The 24,636-nt window shown below is 38.2% G+C and overlaps 1 protein-coding gene across 1 annotated transcript in view; it reads right to left on the bottom strand.

The window, feature by feature from the left end:
* Positions 1-4,223: 4,223 nt before the first annotated feature.
* The window catches only part of LOC122791065 (protein lifeguard 1-like), a 247,227-nt gene continuing 226,814 nt past the window's right edge, over positions 4,224-24,636 (bottom strand). The window contains exons 8-9 of the mRNA XM_044058840.1: positions 9,295-9,438; positions 4,224-5,245 (exon numbers count right to left, since the gene is read on the bottom strand). Of these exons, the coding sequence (XP_043914775.1) occupies positions 5,090-5,245; positions 9,295-9,438 (300 nt within the window). The 3' untranslated portion in view covers positions 4,224-5,089. The remainder of the gene's footprint in view (positions 5,246-9,294; positions 9,439-24,636) is intronic.

Below are 24,636 nucleotides of genomic sequence, written 5' to 3' on the forward strand. Positions count from 1 at the left end.
CTCTAGTAGCACTGTGGAGCTCATTTTTCTCAATATTCCCCAGCGTATGTTTGACAGTTCTACTGAAAAGATAAACTAATAGCACTAACAATTTGTTTGACAGTTGAAGCAGAAGGCTAAAACTCTGTGCTGTTAATGAGCTGCTTCCTGTTCCCATGGTACAGGGTTTGATTCTTTCAACCTTCTTTGCCTACTGTGTGATTCTGTGTAAGCCATTTAACCAGTGAGTGCTCCCAGTTCATCACTGAAAATGGAAAATTGTGTCCATTGGACTTATTTAGTCAACACATAGATTAAAATAAAATAAAACTTTGGATTACAAACTCAAAATTAACTAGTCTTCTTTGCATTATTAACTGCATAGATTTGACTTAATAAATGAACTGGAAGTAACCATTTTCTTTTAAGGATGTATTTCATTATTTATATAAAAGAGGTGTTAGTTCAAAATGTAAGTTGTGCAGCAGACTTCTGCATGACAAATACATTCACTATTCAAACTGCAGCAATCAGTGTATTAAGAAACTATACATATTAAATTTCAAACTTTTCTTCAAGTATTACAAAATGTTTCAAAAACATAGTACTTTATTTTATAAATTTGTTAACCAGATAAGCCCACTGAACACAAGTATCCTTTTTCAGGGGGGCAACACTGGAGCAATGTCAGGTTAAGTGACTAGTTCAGAGTCGTACAGTAGGCAAATGGAGGTGGAAGGAATCAAACCCTGTACCCTTTGGTTACAGGAAGCAGTCCATTAACCGTACAGTCTTAAATCTTCTGTCCTAACTGCCAGGTGGACTTGTCCACTGTATTTTGATGATGATTCTTTTTTTTAATGAATACTACAATGTCATTCTATGGCATAACGTAAAATGCAAGTTACAATGAAGCCACATAAAACAAAGTGTATCCTGTATCTATATTCAAGTACAACTTGGATCAATGGATGGGTAATAGAACATTTAACCGAGGAATACCCCTTGTACTACTAATGGACTGAGGCAACTCCTAAATGCTTTATCCGTACATTGGTCTCCTCAAATTATCTGTAGTATGATCCCAGTTGTTATCATTAGGGGTACTGTATAATTGTCGATCATGGGATGGGTAAGGCCAATCTAATACCAAACAGAATAGATTAATTCAAGCACCAAATAGGAAATTATCTGTGGAATGATCCCAGTTATTCTCAGTAGAGGTGATATATAATTATCAACCACGAGATTCATATGACCAATATAACATCAAACAGAATAGTTTAATTCAAGCACCAAAAGGGAAACTGGCTAGGCTTAAAATGGCCCTCAAGGGCAGCTAGCCTAGTACTTGCTTATGAACCCATAAGAGTGATAAAAGACAGCATGTAACAGAGTGAGATGTTGCTTCACATTTGAAGTTTTGAACAGTACCCATTAAAACAAATGTAATATATTGAAAATGAACTGTTTGCAGTGTGTACCATTTGAAATATTACACATCTGTGGCAGAAATATGATATATGTTTCACTGCAATTGAAAAGCAGTGCTTAGATTTGTAACCCCACTAGGGTTCCCCCACTCCCAAAAGGCAGTGTTCATTTTACCTTCTTTTTGGTATTTATCATTTACTGGTGCTGGTAGGTGCTTGTGCAATGTTATAAAAATGTTGCCACATTCTCAAAGACCAAAATCACCTAGTGTGGCAAATGTTTTTGGTAGCTATTATTTAGGTCTAAAGCAGTAAAGACGTCTCAGGAATACACAATGCTGCAGAGACGTTACAGACACATAATCGTTGAGTCACAAGTTTCAGGATTTTATGCACTGCATATTGAGGCCCAAACTCCTAGGGAAGGAAAACATGTAGATACCAACAGAAAATAAAAATCCTTCGGCAGCAGTGAGCCCCTTGCTGCTAAAACATCTGTTTCCCTATAAATTCTGGATGATTCTGCACTCTTAGATTTTGTTTGCTAATATAACAGATCCAATGTGCAAGGCATTTTCGGAAAGGTGAAATGATAAACAGAAATACATCTTGCTGCTTATCATACTGAATGGCTTTAACTGGCATACAGCTGTATTCTGCTGACATTTTCTATTTGTTGGCACACCTGCCCATGCTTTTCTGTTACTAAGCCACTCTGCATTAGTATTTAACTTTGCTTATTAAAATTAAATAATGGCTGAATGTCCAAAAGTCCCTTGAATATTTAAATGGATGTTTTAATTATCATGTCCCTTATGTTACTTCTGGATGCATTGTCGTTTAAGTAATGGTTACATTTACAATTTTAGTGATATTTTTATTTATTAATTTCTACCTTTTTTATGACAGACAGCAGTGTCACTTTATATGAAAGACTTGTTCATAACCTGCCTGATTAATCTGTTTAAAATTATTGAATCCCAACTGAGATGTTGTAATGATGTTAAGTGCAAGGTTGGATAAGTATAGGATTAAAGACATTTTCCCATTATCCCCAAGGTTCAGTGATCTTGGAGTTAGTGTATATAGAGATGTAGGGATGAGGGAGATGCAGATGGCCTTGCTCCCTGCAAAACACGAGTACTGCAGAACTCAGTGGTCTTGATTCAGTGCGTCTAGAGCATACTGGCTGTGTTTAGATTTAAAACCAGGCATTCTGAATAAGAAGCCACATTAAAAAAAATTGAATTCGTAGAATTTGCTGTTTTTTTATGCAAATTCTTTCTGCCATGCTATTTCTTTGTTTCTTTTTTGTGTTGTTTTTACAAGTTTATGCTGGGGCCATTTCAGCAAATTTAAACTGGGAATAAACTTGCCTTCCACACACTGGTTAGTTTGTCTGTAAACACAGGCACACTACTTGTTCCTGTACTATTTACATGCCTCTTACACAAACAGCGTGACAAATTAAAATAAAAGCAGGACCTCCTTACATTCTGTGGTTTTCAAGATGTTGCAAAATGTTTAAAAGTCATAGTAAGCAATAAGCAGTAAAACAGAAGATAGCAGAGCATTCATATCTTTATTTAATGTTTGATAACCAGATTGATGAAGTGGTCCAAACTAGTCCCACTCAGCCCTGAGCAGGTCATAAGGGAAAACTGAAAAGTATAAAACTACAAATACTTCTGTGGTGCTTTTAACATACACTGTCATCATAATTAGATAATAGTATGATCAGAGTGTAAATAAAATACCATCACTAAACAGTTATATATAGAACAATGATAAAATCATTTGCTGTATCTAAAGTAATACCAAAGTAGCTCCTGAAAGTATTGTGCAAAGTACCTAAGTAGAAGCATTATAACCACTGAATGTCCAAATGCAATCATATGAATACCTAAAAACACTTTTTTTTTTTTTTTTTTTTTTTTTTTTTATTACTAAACTAGAGCTGCAACTTTTAAATATATGCAAATTGAGGTAGATTGAACTGTTTTTCACAGGCAGTAAGTTAACAGTTTATAATCAGAGGTCTGCTTATGTTAAATCCTCAGTGTGACTTTAATATAGCAAGGTAAATGTGGTGAGGATATGCCCATTTTCAAGGCAGTTTAGTCATTTCACTTTGGGCAAGAGTGGAACAGCGCTATTATTTTTTTTCACTGCCATTTTTTGGTGCTCTCATTTGATCAGTAAGTTTCATTGGAATACCCCAAATACAAAATAATCTTGAAATAAAGCTGAAGTAAAACACAATGGAAAGAAAATGGGTCAGATCTGAAGAGCAAGGAGAGTAAGTTGTTGCATAGTACAAGATGTAAACAGTATATTTTTTATTTAGCAAGTATAATTGCAATTGAAGAAACCAGTTTGAGATTTCTGTGTTTATTAATAAACACTTTATTTTAATCAACAAATGTATTTATTTATTTTTTATTTTCAAAGTGTGTGCCTGGAGAAAAAGCACCAAATGGTCATCTGTAGAATCAAATAATGATTTACTACACTTCAGCTGTTCTTCTAATTCCCTTTTTTAATTAATTAGAAATGAACATTTAATTACTATTTGAAGTATTCGTTGTCAAAAATGATAGCTTTCATTCTAGTCTCTGTTACTGTTTTCTGAATCACAACTTGGTGAATCTAGTATTCTACAGAAACTTTTGAACTGTAACAGTTCTCAGACAACCCCAGACTGGGGTTGAGATATAGTTCCCAGAATAAATATAATATCTCTGGGGCTGTAGCATTTCAGAACAAGTTATATACCTTAAATTAATTCTCTAAGAATCAACACAATTCAGCAAAACTTTACTGACCTTTAATAATTTTACTAACTTGCATCGCTTACAATTCATAATGTACTTTTGTTGACACTAGGTTGATAGGAAATGTTAAGCTATCAAATGCTTTATTACTAGTTGTATTTTGAAATGGCTGTGCAGTAATCAGATTGCTGTGTTGTTACTCTATTCTAAAGTCAGAAATTTGCCAAACAATTGAGATTTTAAATTCTTGCCATTACAAACCTAGGCCTCAGTACTAGAACACTTTGCAGCTTCAAATAAAAGACAGAATTTTACTGGGATCATTACAGCTCTGATTTAAATGTAGCTGGCCGGCCTATTAAAACTTGAAAGTTGCAAATGCATCCATTAATTATCTCAGCAATAATATATGAGTGGTTAGCAAATAATATTGTAAATGTAGTTAAGCACATTTTATGTCCTGTGAAGTACGAACTGGAAAGCTACAGCTCTATTCTGAAAGTGAATGCATATATTTATTCCTAATGGCATCATTGCTACTTCCTTATTGCTATACCTCATTTTTACTGCAGAAAACCAATTTTATGTAATCAAAATTATTGATACCATTGCACACTTGCATAAGACAGGTCAACTGATTTAGACTATCTCTGGTTGAACACCATATACAGCACCTGTATTCAGGAACACCATATGCAACACCAGTAGTCAGTTTCATATTCTGTTTTTTTTCTTGAGTTCTAATGATGTGCTTTAGGTGTGCTTCTGATGGAATCCCCCCCCCCCCCCACATGTGGCTCATGTAGGTACTGGCACATATAGTTGTTTAGAACAGAACAGCTACTTCCATGGAAATGACTATGTTTACAGTCTCTGTATCCTGGGAAAGCTTCTGCATTTTCATCAGTTGTTGCTTCCTCCACCCCCCATTGCCATGAGGATGTACAGGAAAACCATGACGATGTCAAGATAAAGGATAAGAGAGCCAAAAATGTATTCTTCAGGGCTGAGCCCGTACCGCTGGTTTATCACTATCAGCTGAGCATCCACAGCCAGGAACTACAAAAGAAAACAAAATACAAAAGTCAGACGTTATTTACAGTGTGGTGTTAGTAAATATGTCTTACTGAGGGTGGCTGGTGGTATCGGTTTCCCTCCAGATAATCTGTAATAATTTCCCTTATTTTTCACCTTATGTTCATCTAAATAACTGTTATACACTTAAACATGGGGATCAGTATGGCTGCCTCCGGCTCTTCATTTGGGAAAACACTCCCAGATCCTTCCACTTCTTTCTTGCTGAATGATAGAGTTGGGTTCACTTGCATAATTTTCTTAATGTAGACTAATTTAATAAATTAAAGAATTAACTTTTCATGCAACTTCATCTTCCAGATTCTCAGTGCATTTATAGTCATAAGATTGTCAGCTTGAGTCAGACTTGATTACTTTTCAATCCTAGTTCCATCACCTAAACTGAAGTATGCCTGTGAGGAGTAAATCCTTTTGGCTGATAGGCATGCTAAATGCTTGCTTTGTTTATAGCCCTAGCATAATGCTAAGACTTGAAACAGTGCAAGTATTTCAGTGACGCCGACAGACGCTACAGGAAGAAAGCCCCAGAGAACTTTAACTGGAATACACAGAGGAGGCTGCTGATTATCTTGTGTCCACCTAAGCACTGCACCATACTATTTCTCACTGCGGGGATGATTCACAAGATAAACAAGATGAGGGATATGGAAAAAAACACTTGCTGACCACAAACGCATGTCAGAAGGTAAATGGCCTGTGTCTGGTCCAGCCTTCTACTCAGTGTTGGACTCTTTGCTCAGTGAGACTATTTTCCCTAAGTTTGCACTGAAAATGGACATCCCAGATGAATATTCCAGGGTAATAAATGTAAATAAACAAGTTCACTCCAGGTAATCTGATGTCAGGTGATGGATCAAGGCATTGCCATGCTCACAGTTCAAGACTGGATACATCAGACCATACATTCTCATGAAGATGTCAGGGAAGTCTGTGTGGTCTGTGGCATTGCACTCACACCCAGGAGCGATTTTCTTATTCAGACTGTTGATTTTGCCACTCTTTCTCCAGCTACCTTAGCTGCATTCAGAGGGCAGGCAAGAAGTTGACTGCTAAACTGTCATTCAGTTCCCCTTTCTCCTCTGCTCCATTAGGAAGGCACAGGAACTGGTGACTCTTCTACTGGTGACTCTTCTACCTGAACCATTCTGGCTGGACCACAGCTACAGTGACCCTGCATTCCCTACAGAGCCCTTTACCAAGACAGGTGCCCTTATATTCAGCTGGTTCCCATTCTGTGGAGATTCCATATCATTGTCTAAGAAACCCACTAGCCACCATTTCTCCCAAATTTAGGTCATCTACCACCTTATTTTTTCTTTCCCTACATTTAATATTTTAAGTGCTGGACCCAAGGCATAACAATATCCAGCACTGACCCTCAGGACTGGGGCACTCAATGCAGGGATTTCTTATGCAAGTTTATTCAACACAAGGCCTACCAAATGTTAGAGAAGCAGGTGCAAACCCTGGCATTGCTTGACCAGGTGCCAGACTACCAACTATTGCCACCGCTAACATTCTACCACTCATATTAACTCTTAGTCTTGGAGGTTTGCAGCCTTTTCATTTTCTGTCAATTTCTATTTGGTGGTATTGTCTCATCCTGACATACTGTATCCCTGTTGTCAGAAGTGCTACGCAAATGTATTATTCTGAGGCAGTCATTCTCTGATTATTACTAAGGCTAATTTTTGGGTCTATATTACCATATTGACAGGTCTGTTCATCGAACGCTCTTTCATCGACACATATCCACTGAAATACTAAAACCTCGAACAACCACGAAAGCAGTTTTTTTCCCGGTGAAAAAAATTGCTTGGCCATTGTCAGGAATTTGCCCTTTCTTGCACTATAGTACGATCTTGGAGTTGGTATATTTAAGTAGGGGGGCACAGCCCCCCACATTGGAGAGGTGTGGGTGAAGCCCCCTCACTTCATTGTGACTGTCAGTTTGTTTTGTTTCTTGTTGGCCCAGTGATTCTTTTCCCTGTGGGAAAAAAAAGTTTTTGTGGCCATTCGATGTTGTGGTATTCCGCTGGATATTTGTCAATACAAGGGCATTCGATGAACAGCTCTGTCGACATGGTAATATAGACCCTAATTTTTAAGTTTAATTTTTACTAAACATGTATAAAGGTAATCTTACTGGCCCAGTTTTTGTACACCTAACCATAGACTTTGATCTTGTTGACCAACCCTTCATGTTATTTCATATATTTGAAATCGAAATAAGCCCAAGTACATGGTTTCTTGATTACTTATCTAACTAACACTTCAGAGTTATGAGCAGCAGATTCATATCCTCTGATGTGTTTACTAAAAAGGAGTTCCACAAGGATCAGTTCTTACCCATTCTATTCTCAGTCTTTATCAACAAACATATTTCTAGGCAAGGAGTTCAAGACTCTAGTGTATAGCTTTGAACTGTATGACTGATATGGCCTGTTTCCTGTGGGATTTATCAGACATGGACAATGAGATAATTGAGAATCTATATGAGGCAGAGGGCAAGGAGTGTTTCAAAAGTCAGATAGTTGCAAAACATACCATAGGCTCTTTAAGAATGTACAGTATGTGATTCAGGGAGTGGAATGCACAGCTTGGAGAAACTGTGCAAGGCAGCATGCCAGCACTCTTCTTTTTACTTTATTCTCCTCTCACAGGACATTAAGGTGACATCTATGAACACCCCCTTCTCAGAGCTGCTGCTGTTGTGTGATAAGCACTTTAAGGCCATAAAAGAAAAAGCCCAGGTCCTTTTCATTGTACTGATTCCTTTGACTGACAGCAGATAAACTATACTAGGAGACACTAGAGGTCAACTCTCCACAGGAATCCAAAGAACCAGGAAGAAAATCCACTTTTGTTAGCCTGAAACAGGGTTGCTAGAGCTGTTCTCTGGGTTATTGGTTGCAGTAGGGAGGTAAAAGAGTTCCTCTGTCTGGACTGCATAGCAGTCCTGATCCCATGTCCGGCGACCTTGCATAAGGTAGTGGTGAGAGAATCTCTCCAAGCATCCATAATAGAGGGTGGCCACCTACATGTGCATATCAGAAAGATAGTTGACTTGTGCTATGTTTTTCCATTTCTGCCCACCCACTACCATATTTCCTATCTCCAGTTCTCCTCAGTCATTGCCATATTTCCTTAACACCCCTACTCTTCAAAAAGTGATGATCCACAGTAGGGTTCTGAGCTTTCTATTAAAAGAGGCATCCATCAGATTCCCAAGGACTAACATGGAATAGGGAACTATTCTGCAGTTTTATGTGCTTAAAACAATCGGTCCTAGGGATAGTATTGGACACTTATGCCCTAAGCCAGTCCATGCATGGAAAAAGTTCTGCATGGTCCCTGTGCAATACATTAATCTCTTAAATTAGAGAGGAGCCTGGACTTGTTCCTTAGAGAGACCGTTACCATGGCAGTTTCGCCATTTCCCCTAATGAAAAATTCTTGAAAATAATTACATATAACCTTAATGTTTGCAAGTACTCCCAAAACAATTAACAGAAACATGGAGGTTCTCTGAGACTGTCCTTTAGATTTGGTCTTCAAAGGCTCAGTGGCACACCACTGCAGTGAGAGGTTAAGTTTCATCATTTTTTCCCCTAAAAGTTGTAACAAAGAATTGTCATTTAATTTTATTGAGCACTTTTAGACAAGCATTGGTGATGGGTAGCCCAACCATTTTTTGTTGGTTCACCATCAATTTCCCAGTCAATTTGATGTTTGTATTACATTAGCATTAACTTTTGCACCTATTATTTCTTGCTTCATTTCAGTAAACAGCAGCAAAGATATTAAACTGCAAAAAATAACATCATAATGGGAATACAACTTTAAAACACTAGGAATACATTGTTGTGCCCCTTAAATGAATATGTACATATATGAATATATGCTTATACGTGGGCGCGAACACACTTACACTCATTCTCACAAATGTGCTCACGCTCATATGCATACAGCACTAATGTTTTCATGAACAACACTTAAGATGATTTGTTTACCACTGAGAAGATGATGGCTCCCAGAATTCCATAGAACACATGCAGTGGTCTGGTGTAATAGAAGATGCAGAAGAATCCAAACATAGTGGCACTGACCACGAGAAGGAGAAGGGTCCCATAGCAGCAGGTGTAACTAAACCTTGTCTGAAATGAAAAACAGGCATGTAAGCAAATGTATTATGCAGTGCAGCCTGTACATATGTTTGCATTCCATATTTGTCACTTGGTAATATTAAAAGGAGAACTGTGTTTGAGTTTCCACACTTGAGTTTCCTGTAGTGGTTCTGACTAATATTTGTTATTTATACTGCACCACTAATAAATTCACTGGGTGCTTTTGTTTATAATTCTGGTGAGTAGTTCTACTTGGAGCTATTTGCTGTAGTTCGTGTTGTTTATAAAATATCCTTTGCTCTCATTACAATTTTTTGTGCTGTTGAAGACCAGTGTAGTCTCTAGAAGACTTGAAAAAAATGCAGTTTTAACTCACAAGCTCTGTGTTAATCAAAAATACCCCCTGTGTTTATTTATTTATTTATTTTACATTTGTTGACCGGGCTAGTCCAGCTGGATATATGTCCATTTTCAGTAGAGGCCCGGGGAGAAAAGCTCCAAGACAGATACAAACAGCCAATAAGTAATTGTTACATAAAAAAAAAACAATAAGTAGATATAGAAGATATTATATACATTTAACAGTAAAATAACATAAAACTATATACAAAGTTTAGAGCAAGATAATGTAAATATGCTAGTGGCTAAAAAATAGTATCCAGGTTCTTACTAGATGCTTATCATTGAACTAAAGAAGATTAAATTAGTGGAGAGAGAACAGTTAGAAATATATTAGTAGCATTAATGATAGGTTAGTCAGGGTTGGTACAAGGGCACAACCAGTGTGTTTTGAGGAAGGTTTTAAGTTTTTGTCTGAAGAGTGGTAAGGAAGGAAGGGAAGTAAGTTCAATAGGTAGAAGGTTCCAGTTTTTCCCAGTTGTGTTTGAGAATAGAGTCCCCAGCCATGTTGTGAGACTTGTTGATGTTAACTAGGAGTTTATTTGAAGAACGCAAGGCATTAAGATTTTTGTAGGGGATTATGAGGTCTGAGAGTATTGGAGTATTGTGTGGCTGGTAAAGGACCTTATGGGCAATTGTAAGTTGGCTGAGTTGAAGCTGGTTTTGAAGTTCAAGCCATTCGAGTTGCTTAAGATTCTGACAGTGATGGGTTCTGAAGGATTTACCAGTGGCAAATCTGGAAATATTATAAGAGGTAGCAAGTTTGAGAAGATTCTTTTTGGATAGGTTAGTGTATATTGGTGAGGCATAGAGTAGAGTAGAGATTAGATGGGAGTGGGCAATGGTAGTTCTTGCTATTGGAGTAAGGAAGGGTTTGACTCTGTACAGGCAGCCCGTTTTTCTGTTAACTGATTTCATATAGTGTTGTTAATGTGGGTGTCGAAGTTAAGGTTGTTGTCTATTGTAATACCAAGGAGTTTGGTGGTAGAGTCTGGGTAAATGAGGGTACCATTGTTATAAATGACTGAGATATCTATTGGTGTGGACCTACAAGTAGGAGTAAAGAGTAGGAGCTTTGTTTTCTTGGGATTCAGTAGAAGGCAGTGCTTTAAGAACCATGTCTCAACTATGCTAAATACTTTCTGGGTTTGGCATTGCAGTTCAGAAGCAGATTTAGCTGTGCAGATTAATGCAGAGTCATCTGCATATTGTATACAAGTTGCAGTGGGAACAGTGTTTATTTAGAGTTTTTCCTAACAAAAGGGTAGTTAACAGTAGTTTAAGTATATTTTGAAATATCAACTAATGGAAAAATACACGTTCTTTACAATTTCCCTTTAGGCAAAGCTCATGCGACAATTTTTTTCTTTATTCAGTGCTCACACATTTCACTCTAGTAATGTTAACTAGAACTAACGAGCAAAATGAAATACATAAATATCTTTCAAGATGGTTTGGCTTTATGTAGAAACTTGCTACAGTGACGACCATGTGCAGTTTTTCACATTATTCAGTGACAGATCAGGGAGTCGGCAGAATGGATGAGGAGTCCACAAAGTATGCCATGGGGGGAGCACTTGAAATTTGTCCTTGGAGCTTGCTCTGTCATCAAGTATAAAAAAAAAAAAAAAACAAAGCAAACTATATTCATTTGCTTGGAATTATGGTTTTACATAGCATGCCTCCTTAAACGATATTCACATTCTGCACTTTTCTATCTCATTAAGAAAACTATACATAATGGAAAGAAAACTTTATTTCAGCTTGTTCCTCTCTCTCACACATACTACCTTAGTCAAGTGATATCAGACAATTCAGCAGTGATTCTGTAATTGCCTAGTGCTTTCACAGACAGTATGCTTCATCATCTTTACTCACAAAATATATATATCTTTGTGTATACCTTCAAGATTTGATTGTGAGAAAAGTATAAGAAATAATGACCACAGTAATGTCTTTCAACCTGTTTCTCTCAGTCGTATTTACCCTGCAGTAATCCAGAACCTTGATTATGTACTTGGCCTCTGCTTTTGCCCATAATCTGTCCCCTAAGAACAATTGCCAGTTTCTGGGTATAGTTCTGATGTCTGCTTGTGAAGAAAGTAAAAGGCATATCTACTTTTTTGAAATTGATCATGCAGCTGCCTTGTGCTTTCCCACATAGGTAGGTGCTAGACTATCAGCCCAAGGGCCTAAGTAAGCCTAGCCAACAAGGTTCCCTGGCTTATACCACCCAAGAAAGTTATTTTCCTGTGCCGCTGTCGAGCAGAGCCACAGAAGTGATTCCTGGGGTGTATTTCCTATTTCACATCCACTCATAAAGATTTTTCTTGAAGAGTTCTAATGAGGAACTTTGCTTGACATAGATGGGTAGCTTGTTCCAGAGTATGGGAAGTCTCTGGGACAGAAATCTATCCCTCTAGCATGTCCTGTTTGTTGTGGTGACAAGGTTTAGGTCCCTACAGCTTGTAGCTCGGAGGGATTGGGATTTCTTTAGGTGTAGCATGTCCAACAGCTCTGGGTTTGACATAGCTTTATATGTTAGGCAGAGATCACCTCGGAGTAGGCGATATGCTACGGAGTAAAGCTGGAGTTTTTTGAGACAGTCAGTGTAGGGCATCTGTTTGAAGCCAGTAATCCTCTTTGTGAGGTACTTCTGTGGCCTTTCCAGCTGCTGCAGATGTCTTGTGAGTTACATTCCAAAAGAAGCATTGTACTCTATAATGGGTCTAATGAGTGTTGAGTAGAGGGGAACAATTACCTCCTTTTTCCTGGATGAAATCCCTTTTGTGATGGTGTACCACGTAGAAGTATTTCCTGACTACTGTGGTGATGTGATTATCAAAGCAGAGACTACTGTCCACCTGGGTCCCAAGGTCTCTTATCACACATTTGGCGTTAAGACTGCTGCCTATGTGGTAGTTCATGGGTACAGAGTTTTTACCAAAGGGGATGACAGTGCACTTTTTAGCATTGAGCTTGAGGCCATGGCTCTGACACCAGGCATCTGTCTCAGTGAGGCCCTTCTGTAGGATGTCCACATCATTTGGGGACTCGACTACTTCGTTAGCCAAAGGCTTTCTGTGCTAGCCTGTACTTCAGAGAAGTAGATACCGAACAGGAGAGGTCCAAGGACTGAACCCTGTGGTACTCCACTTGTCACTGGTTTGAAGTCAGTTTGGGTTCTATTAGTGAGCCTGTTGGCAACCCATGTTGTGATGTAGGGATTTATACCTAGTTTAGTGAGTTTAGCTATAATTCCAGAATGGGGGATGGTGTCGAAAGCCTTGGCGAGGTCAAGATAGGCTGTGTGAACCACCTTACCCTCATCTATGGCTTTGGTGACTGCCTCAGAGAAGTCGATCAGGTTCAGGAGGCATGATCTGCCTTTCAAAAACCCGAACTGGGTGAGGTCCAGAATTTGGAGGTTACCAATGTCTTTGTTTATGAGTTCCATGATGATACATTCCATGGCCTTACAGACCAGGCTCATCAGGCTAATAGGGCGATAGTTCCCGGGATCAGTGGTGGCTCCCCCTTTGTGGAGTGGGATAACTGTTGCTGTGTGCCATTCAGTGGGCACAAAGCCTGACATGAGGCTATGATTGGACATGGTGCTTAGGTGGGGAGCCAGTTCATTCTGAAGTTCGTGTAAAACGCAGCCTGGGATGTTGTCCAGTCCCATGGATGCTGTGTTTTTGGCTTTAGAGAGTGCAGCTTTTACCTGTGTAGTTGTGATTACAGGGACTCTGCATTCTTCCTGTATAGATATGGGCCCTTTAGGGGGTGAGAGGGGGGTAAAGTTAGCACTGAACCTATCTGCCAGGATGTTGGCAATATCAATTGGTTCTGTAATTTTCGTGCTGTTGTGCTGTGACTCAGAGCAGCTCTGGGTGTTGTCATTGAGATTCTTGATATAGCTATAGAATGCTTTGTGGTTCTCCCTAGAATCAGTGGCAATTTTGTTTTCATAGCTAGCTTTGGAGGATCTTATAAGGGATCTCAGCTTCTTACTGAGGCTGACCAGGGAGCTCCTCCACTCATGGGATTTTATTCTCTTTTGCAACAGTTTCTTCCTTCTGTTGTAGAGTTTGTTTATGGCAGGGGACCACCAGATTAGCTTCCTTATTTTGGAGGATAGCGTCTTGGTTCTGTTTGGGATAGCACGATCCATGCACTCGTGTAAGTGCTTATAGAGTGCATTTGTGTAGGATTCAGCAGTCATAACTGTATTGTCCATCTGCATGGGTGTCTTGCCACTTCTGTCTTAAGAAGCATGAAGTTGGCTTTGGAGACATTTTTTACCATGGTTTCCTTAATGGGGGTTGGGGGTGGGATGTGGATATCTAGGCTGATTAACTTATGGTCGGATCTGACCAACGAGGAGTTGACATCAGGTGTGGAACACATGTCACTCATGTTGGTAATGACTAGGTCTAGGATATTATTGCTGCTTGCCTATTCCTGTTATGGTGGTGAATTTGTCATTTGAACCTTGCCTAAAAAAGGCACTATAGGGGCAGCAAGAGCCTTAGCCAGTATCCCGAATCCCAGGGGTGACCGGTGCAGGTCATCTTTGGGCAAAACGTTGTGGTCTGTTGACCATATCGTCCTAGGCAGATAGATACTGGATCTCCTTAGAATGACACCAGAAGCTTAGCCAATTGTTGAAGTCAATCATTTTGCCCTTGTACTGCAGTATCATTCTGGGTGATGGCAGGATGCTACTCAGGGCTAGGGTCATACCTGCCTGGGCTAAAAGATCGGAGAGCTCTTCCATGTCTCTTTTCATGTAGTCCAGGGAGGTACGTCTCAGGGCATTCACACCAACATGGACAGTGACAGAGTCATATTTGTACTTGTTGTGGAGTGACCTGAGTGCATGAGTTATGTGGCAGATCCTGGCACCTGGCAGGCAGCTGATAGTAACCTTCTTCTTGTTTAGCCTAGTGAGTGGGACATCAGTGTGCCTGACTATAGAGTCACCTATGACTAGTGTGTTGGGATGTTGTTTTGCCTTATGGGCTGTGGTTGAGTGGCACACTGAGTCTGTGGGCTGTGTGTCATTTCGGTTGTGTTGGGGGCTGGAGGTTGCTTACGTTTCTGCTTTGGAGGTCTCTGTTACTTGAGCAGATTATTATTGAGAGCCTCCATGAATGTTTTTGTGTTTCTATGTGTGGATTTTGGTGGTGTAGGTTTAGTGGGACTATGTGATGAGTGTGGTGTTGTGCAAGTGTTTACCTTCTCCTCTTGACTGTCAAGTTCAGTCTTGGTTGGAGAGAGCTTTACCTCCAGTTTGGCTATATAAGTGCATCTCTGACAGGTTGTAGTGTTGGGTGGTAGGAGGAGAGGAGGGTTGTCTTGTGTACATGAGGCAATTGCTACATTGCCCCAAGATGCCCATATTCATCAGATAGACAGGAGAGAACACTGAGAGCTCACTCTTGGACATGCCTGAATAAAAAACTATTTTCCTCTAGATAAGTGAGGAAAGTGAGTACAAGAGCTGTTTTAAGCAAGTGAGGACACTAAGTACAAAAACATAGCCTGCTTCCCTATTCCCTGATAAATATAGCCACTTTTTGTGTACCACTCTGATGTTGGATTATGAGTAAAGTGAATGAAAAATTAGCTACTGTAATATTTTTCAACTTGTTTCTTTCACAGACTATATCTATCTATATATATATATATATATATATATATATATATATATATATATATAAAATTAGTGTTATGGCCGCAAAATAATGTATTGAAAAGCATGAAAGAGCAGAATGTCGAAAATGGTTTGCACAATTAAGTGCATTCCATATTTTTGACATTCAGTTTTTCCAGCCATGGCAGTTAGCTCACCTCTACTATTTTGCAGGGGGGCTATCCCCCCTGCACTTCCCACACCCCCTGCACATTAAATATACCAACTCCGAGATCTCACTACAGTGAGGAAATGGGCTACTTCCCTGTTCCTCACTGAAGTGCAACCTCCCTCCAAAGTCTCAGCACGTCACTTGTGAAAAGGTCGAGTGCACCATGCAACTTGACTCATTTTGGTTGACCGCTTTTGTTTCTATTTCCTGCCCCTTGAACATCGTGATTTTGCACATCGGACATTCGACTTCCTGCAGTTCGAGTAAGTCATAGTAAACCATACATATGTATATATATATATATATATATATATATATATATATATATATATATAAATCTCTGTGTGGTGTATGTGGCATTTCACCTAAAACTCATTAAGTGTAAAATGAACATATCCAAAATGTAATCTAATACTCATTTAGTCTAATCACTTTTGATAAAAAATGTAGGATATAAAGAATTAATGTTGGTGTGGTTTAGGGTGTTTAGGTGGTTGTAATTACAAGGCAGTTTATTTATATATTTATCTATTCCTCTTTGTTTACTTGTTAGTTCTGACTGGGGTTTATCCCATTTTCAGTAGAAGCCCAGGGAGAAAAGCTCCACATATTAGGCAAGTACATTTAAAGACATTTTGTAAAATACATTTGATTTACATGAAAACACAATTAGATGAATACATCTAGAGCACATTATATAACTATTCTTTCATGAGGTAGTTGGGTACAGAGACATTAGTGGATATATTATGTAATGTGTTTATTGGTTGGAAGTACAGAGGAGGGTGGCAAAGACAGCAAGGGATTTAGCAAGATGTAGAACTTGAGGACAAGTCGTTGTATGATACCTCTGGTAAACTGAGGTAGAGAGCTTGTATAGACCTGTATTAAAGAAAACCGAGGTAGTGGTAGTTACCTGGGATAGCAGCAAGTTTAGCCACCTTTTGTAAACCTTGGCAATAGATGATTATCACTGTTGAAGTGACATCCTGACCTCTTGTGCAAAAATGGGAAAAGGGGTTATGGATGGATGGTAGTAATCTGGGAAATGGAAGTTTTGTAGCAGAGAAAGTAGGTAGAGAGTGAAGTGACAGTCTGTAGAAGAACAGTGTAAATGACAGCTGTGGGAGAATATGTAGTGAGATTTCTTAGAGACAGAGATATAAAGTTACATGTGTAAGATTAGGGTACAGAAAGGTGAAGTAAGGGGGGTGTAACTTTGATGGTGGGGTTTAGATCGAGTACGGGGGGGGGGGAGGTTAGTGTATGAGCACAGCCAGTTTTTAGCAGATGTTTCTTTAATGATGTTATGAAACCATGCAGCACGCCTACCTGTTTTTTTTTCAGTGGGGAATTTGGCTCTAGCTTTTTACTACCTGGTTAAGAGTATAGTGAAACTCCTGCACTGTTAGGTGATTTTTGTGATGGATAGAAAAGTTTTAGGGTTGTAATATTCCTTTTAGAGCTGGGCATTTTTTCTGGGGAGTTTATTAGTTTGTGGGCTGTAATAAGTTGATGGTAGTTAAGGTTGATTTAAATTTCTTAGCAGTTAATGCTTTTTAGCACTATGCAGTGGTGTGTTTTGAGGATTATTTATTGCAAAACTTGCAGTTTTTTTTATATGCTGCCTCTAGTTTATTTTTGATGGTTGAGTTAAGATTTGTAAAGGTAGGTGAGGCATGGAGTAGAGATGGAAGTAGGTATGCTTGTGCTATGTTTTTTCTGAAATTATTAGTAAGGAATTTTATAGCCCTGTAGCGGTACCCTTGTTTCCAGTTTGTTTGTTTTTTTTTTTTTTTTTTTGATGGTTAGGAGTAGGTGCTGGTCATATCTGAGCTGATCAGTGACAATTACTCTAAGTAGTTTTACCAGTGTGACATATTCTCTTTTTGTTTTGTTGACTGATAGGATATGAAAGGATTATTTTTTGGTTTGAGTAGTTCTTAGGGGTGAAAAATATCAGTTATATTTTTTTAGAATTTAAGAGCAAGTCTGAGGTATCTAGCAATGATTCTGTGGCTAGAAAGGCCTTTTGGGTGTTTTCTTGTAGGGAGGATAATGTTTGGGCTGAGCAGACCAGAGTGGCATCATCCGCATGTTGTACCAGGGTGGCTTGTTTACTGGCATGGTGTAGATTATTGATAAAGATATTGAAAAGTAGAGGTCCTAGAACTGATTCCTGAAGGACACCGACTGTGACTGTGAGGAAATCAGAATAGTCTTGTTAACATTTCACAGCTTATTTCTTATTGGATGAGTAGCTGTGGAACCAGGTTAGTGATTGCGTATTGAGCGCTAGAGATACTAGTTCCTCAAGGAGTTTCTGGTGTCAGTATTGAATGTTTTAGACGGGTATAGGAAGACTGTTTAGACTAGGTTACCATTGTTTAGGAGTTGATTAAATGTATTTGTAAACTTTAAAAAAGGCAATAGTGGTGCTATGATTAAGCCAAAACTCTTGGTGAGTCAAGGAGAGTAGCGTATGGTTGGTGATGTATTTGAATAACTGAGTGTGGGTGCATTTTTCTAATATCTTGTATAGGGGTGGGATGATGGTTATTGGAAAGTAGTTGGTTAGTTTGGCAGAATTTCTGCTATGTATGTAAGGGTATGATGTAGAATATTTTCCAGATGTTGGATACATGGTTTTCTTTTGTGGATATATTGGTAAGTATGGAGACTGGGAATGCTATGGCTTCTATTGCTATTTTAAGATACTCTGCTGGTAATTTTTTGGCTGCCAAGGTGGTTCATTTTAGTAGGTATTTCTTATTGTTGAGGTAGACACACTATCAAGTTTAAAGAGTACTTTGTTGTTGGTAGGGGATGTGGAATAGTGAGGGGTAAGGTGGAGTTTTATTTGACTAGTAATTAAGACAGAATTTACAAAGTGGGTGTTGATTTTCTGTATTACCTGGATATTTAGAGGTTGTGGTGCATTGAAGAGGGGTAGAGCGTTGCCTGAGGTTCAGAAGTGACTTTAAGAACTGCCAGAACTGTTTGGGGTTATTTTGGTGGGCATTTTGTAGGTTTGCAAAATATTTTTTCTTGTCATTAATTTTTTTGTGAGATTTCTGAGATATCTAAAATTCTGAAATGCTTAATTGAGCATATTTACATATTTTCCAGCCCCGGTCTCTGTTTAATAGTAGTTGGTTAGTAGTCTTTTTAGCCAGGGTGCTGGAATGGATCTGATTCTTTTGTTTCTGAGTGGGGCCTACTTATTTGGGATAGTTAGGAAGATATCATTAAAATAACTATCTGCTTCATCTAGTGGCATTGCTTTAGGCAGTTTTAGTTGTATCATTTTAGAGTTGTTGTAAAGCATTTGTGGTTGAATTTCTGCAGTTTGTGAACTTGTTTGTATGCTACTTGCTTCTGAATGTTTAGCCGCTGTCTGATAGCGTAGATAGGTAGATGGTCACTAATAATGTCTGGTAAGATTCCGGTGGCATTGATAATGTGTGACTTGTTTGAAAGAATCCAATCTAGTGGTTTCTTTGCTAGATATTTTATGGGTCCTGGTAGTGACGTTTAATAGTTGTGAGAATTCGAATAAGTTTAGGTAAGGCGAGGTATTTGTTATTTGTTTCAAGTCAATGTTTAAGTCATCTAAGGTTATAGTCTGTTTTTTATATTGTGATACAGACACAAAATAACTTCTTTAATTGTGGCTATATTGTTTCCAGGGGGAATACATAGTCCTACTAGGCAGTTTGATTTGTTGTTATTGAGTTTGTTAGGTTATAAGAATTTCAGCATTTTGAAATTTTTGGAATGGTTTAAGGACGTTTGATTACTTCTAGGGTGTTTTTAAAAATTATTGCTACTCCACCTCTTCTTTTTGTTAGTCTGTCTGATCTGAAAATTTTAAATCCAGAAGGAGTATTTTGTTACTAGTTACTTCTGGCTTTAGCCAGGTTTCAGTAGCTATAAGTATGCCAGGGTTAAAATGTGAGAGGGTTGTCAGGAGATCATGGGTCTTGTTACATACGCTTTGAAAATTTATGTTTAGGAGAAATGGGTTGTGAACTGAGTGGCTGCGTGGGAGAGGAGTTGTGCCGTTTTGATGGGGTGTGGTTGGTTCTGACTGTATATTGGTCCTTGGGCCAGGGTTGAGGTGGATGTCCCCACTTTGGATCAGATTATTTATGCCATGCAGATGTGTGTAGCGATATCTAGTCTTTTCACATGTATGTATGTATGTCTGTATGTAGGTAGGTGGAGAACTGAACTCTAAGTGTTTAAAGGTGCACATGTTTAGTAGTGAGTGCGGATATAGTTTGAGAGATATGGCTGAGAAATGTGGTGTGTTAGAGGGATACTGTGGTTGTGGATTGTGGGAGACAAACTGGGTGGATATAAGTGAGAATGTAAGTACTTCCTAACATAAATTCTACGATTTTCGAATACAAAAAGGATTACAACTTAAAGACACTTTTAGAAAGAGGTAGAGATATCAGATCTAAGGATGGTCCTTCTAGTAATAGATCCAGTGGCATGTATAAATGTTTGAGTTGCAACATGTGTTGATATATACTAGAAGGACCTTATGTGGAACTTTTGCACTGGGCATACACCATTGGGGTACCGGGGATATTCAACTGTAAGACTCAAGGTGTTGTCTATATATATATATATATATATATATATATATATATATAGTATAAGAAAAGGAGATAAAAAATAATGCTCTGTTCAAGCACAGTCAAGAGTGTCAGGGTTTTAAAAAAAATTTGTTTACTGTATTAGAAAAAGGTAGAGTTGATTGGGGGGGTGATTTTAAGAATTGTTTAGAGCAAAGAGAGACCAAATGGCAAATCCATTTAAGGGCTGATCAAAAAGCCAGGTTAAACGATGCCACAAATATTAAATCTTTTTTAAAAAATCGTAGAATTTATGTTATGAAGTAATATAGTATTTATATGTCTTATTTAACAATAAGAAGTTATTTTAAATATTTTTGATTGCTAATTTGTATAGTGGTTGTATACCAACATAATGATTTTAATGAAATAGGAATGTGATATTTTAATTGTTTAACTGGATGAGTTCCTAATTGGTTTTGTATAAAAATGGGATAGGTTTCAGTACATTTTATTTCTGATGAAGTTTTGTTGATGAAAGCGGTGAATAAAGGATTGGTATGCTAAACAGCTTGTGACTTTTTTCCTTGGTTTCCTTGGTCTCAGATCGTGGTGTTGATTGTTCGTTGTTTTTCTTGCACCTTTTGGAGGATATATATATATATATATATATATATATATATATATATATATATATAAAAAATACATACACACACGGGTTTACTGCTGGTAGTCAATTCTAGTTTAGGTTGTCCTCTGTTTTGTTGACATACTTTGACTGACAGGGCAGTTAACATTCTGCATGGCCATACCTTATGTTAGCTCTTCTTTTACTCGGTATTATTTGTTTCATTAGGCAAGCCTGCTGTAGCTAATGCAGCAGCATTTCTCTCATGCTTCTCTTAAAAAAAACGTTCTTATTTAAAGTGATAGCAACTCTTCTCTCTGTAATACCCACAGTACCCTCTCCATGTGTGACTGCGTGCTTCAGCCTACTTCACTAATGAGAGCTACTTCTGTACAGTGGCTTGTTGGGCCAAACACTCACCCCCAGAATGATTGTTTTGTATCACCCACTCCAGTTAGGGTACAGGCAGGAAGTAAGTACCTCATTCTGCTCTATACTCTCCCCAGGATGTGGACACACCCATCCTTTCTTGCCTATATTGTGAAATTCCTGAGCTGTAATTTGAAATTGGGTCACCTACACTGTAGTTAGGGCTCTGCCCCTCTATGCAACAAGCACAGATAAAATCATTTTCTCACATAAACTTGTTTAATGGTGGTACTATTAGAAAAAAGTGCGTCATTTAATTAGCAAATATATGTGAAATTATTAATTTGTATTACTTAATGTCTGTTCATGCAATTACTGGATGCCTCTTTGCAATGGGATGCAGCTTTTTTCCCCTGGGCATCAGCTGAAAAGGATATTTTTGACTAAACCCAGTCGGATAAATGTAGCAAACAAAAGCAAAATAAATAAAATAAAAATAAAATCTTTTAAACTGAACAAATCAAGCAGCTGTTTGCTTTATTTGATCAGTTAAAGTCATTTTATCATATTTAAGTTGCTTAATCTCGTCACTGAATACTGCAGATCTAGTACCGAGATTGATACATTGTAACAATTAGTGATTGTGTGGGAGTTCAGTGCCTTATTTTATTGGCATTATTATGGTTAAAATATAATACTGTAATCAATGTTGTCGGTAAGATTGAGACAAAGCAGGCCTCACAACTAATGCTGAACAGTGTGATAGGTGCTGTAGAGATAAATAATCTAGGAAGTATGGAAGTGGTAAAAGGAGAGGTCAAATGCCCCGCCAGAGCATAAGTCTTCCAGTGTTATATGGATGGGCCAACAGCCAATAAAGTATATGTGTATTGGCTGATAGTGCAGAGTTTCTCTGAGCTTCTGGGTTTGGCCTGTGTTTTTTTTTTTTTTTGGTTGAATCAGTTCCAATATCAATCAAAAAGGTACATGACCACTACTAGAGAAGGTTGTATGTCAGTGTTAATATGAATAATAAGAACACAAAGTAGATGGATTGAATGTTTTCTAATAGCTTTGGTGATGTTTATGTATCCATAATGGTGTTGTTTTATATATAGGTATGTGGTGGGGGAATCAAGCATGCATCTTGGTACATTCAAATTTGTCTACATTCGTTCAGAGGTTAGCAGTGTTGCTTTCACAATGCATTCAATATTGCCTAGGGTGACTTTTGTTCAGAGTCTGTCTTCCCTCTGTCTATATGAGTTTTCACTGCAGGGCCTCATTTCCTTTCACATCTTACTCGCATGCAACTAGCTGTGTATGTGTTCATTTTGCACAGGACATAAACAAGTACTGCTGTCTGAGGAAAAAAATCCACAAAGTTAGTGATATCCTGACTTTGCCCACATTATCAACATACTATCCACATTCTGACCTTATCATAACTGTTTGTATTTGGTACATGCTAACAACAAACAGTACTACATTTCAGCCATAATAATTTCAGCAAAATAAGGCACTGAAGCAGTTGCTTGCAAATCAATAGTTCCAAGCACTACATAGTAGCTAAGTAAGAATTATTAGAGTCCTACAACCATCAGACATAATAAACACCCCATCCAAAGAAAAAAATAACATAAAAAGCACATTTTAAGTGAATCATGCTTATAGTTCTGAGATCACTCAATAAAAAAAAATCCACTGAAGCCAGCTCATTGTCCTGTCTGAAAAATAGGAAGAATAACTATTGCTAATCTCTGGCAACACACTAAAAAGGGCAAGAGAAAATCACTGTAACCTGTGGGATTTGCACCATTTTATTGATCATGCAACCTTAGAGCTCATTTAGCAATAAGTAAGATTTGGGCATGAGTAATCCAGGATTTATGCATGGCTGGTGTGATTTGATCATGAGACAAAGCCTGAGTGATCAAACAATGGTAACTGTAGCTATACTCTGTTTTATCCATGTCCAGATGTGTTTTATTGCTATTGTACATTTATTTAAGAAAGACATTTCTTACCTTTTTAAATAATGCCATTTTTGTGATCATACATTAATTTCCTCCTGCATCTTCTCAGCTGCTGGACGTCTAACTGACACACTATAAATGCGTAAAGTGTACATGACAGCACTTGCACTGTATATCAATAAAACAATCAGCTAAACAGAGGACCTTCTAAAAAGTTGCCAAGCCCCCCCCCACCACCACCCATTCCATTCCATTCATTGGACATTTTTGTGTATCAGGAAGCATAGTGCAATCCCCTATCAAAATAATAGAACCCCTCACCCATTCCATTCATTGGTCATTTCTGTTGTATCAGGAAGTATTTCTGTTATTTTACAGGTTGAACTGCTTGGCTGCTTATGTATGTCAGGCTGTGATAGCCACATTTCTTTCTGTAGGTAATCCTGGATTTACAATGGGCACAGTTATTGCTCTGTCCAATCAGTGTGCATGTTTTAGAATATAAATGAGGTTTCATGGGATAATTATAAATATGTTGGGGAATGTATAGGAAGCTTTTGCTCCCATAAAAGGTCTTCACTTGTTTTATTTTTCCCTTTAGTGCATCACCCAAATGGAAATTAGCAATGTTATACAACTCTAAAACAGTTCTCAAAGCACAAAGCATTCTATAAGTTTTGCAAACAGCACAACTTCAAAAAATATAACAAAATATGCATTTTTGTTGTTTCCATGTATGTTAACAATGAAGACAGAAAGAAAAAAAGACCCCAATGATAGTAAGAATGACACTAAAAATGAAACTGAATAAAGGGACAGTATTTATCTGTATTCAGTTCCCTGCATTTGAACTTGGCATTGTTGCGGTGGTGCAGCGGTAGCGTTATTGCCTTACAGCAAGAGGTTCTCCCGTTCGATTCTCGGCTGGAGTGGGAGTGCCTTCTTTGTGGAGTCTACATGTCCTCCCTGCGGTTGGGTGGGCATTCGAAAGACGTGTAAATGAGCGTGCCTTCATTGAAGGTTGAATGTCGAGCTGGCACCTCGGCGCTCGTGAAAATTTACTGCCAATCATTAGCGGACGGAGTTCCGCTGTGGCGACCCCTAACCACGAAAAGCCAAAAGACAACAACAACGTTGTTTATTAATTTCATTACCTGTAACTGTGTAGAGACAAATTTATTTTACTCTCTGACTCAGTCCGTGTCTAAAACATTCACTTGTGGTTTTCAGCTGACTCATTTAATTGTCTAAATAAAACTGGAAGTAAATAATATTCCATTGGTAATCCTCTAAAATGTAAATGTAATGTGAAAATATGTCAATAAGCATTACCTTTGCTTCTTATTGTTCCTGGGTTTGCCAACCTGCAGTTAGGTAATTTATGACATCTCTTTTGGGCT

This window comes from Protopterus annectens, chromosome 16.part0 (assembly GCF_019279795.1).
Source record: "Protopterus annectens isolate FY-2018-M chromosome 16.part0, PAN1.0, whole genome shotgun sequence".
In the NCBI taxonomy this organism is placed as follows: Eukaryota; Metazoa; Chordata; order Ceratodontiformes; family Protopteridae; genus Protopterus; species Protopterus annectens.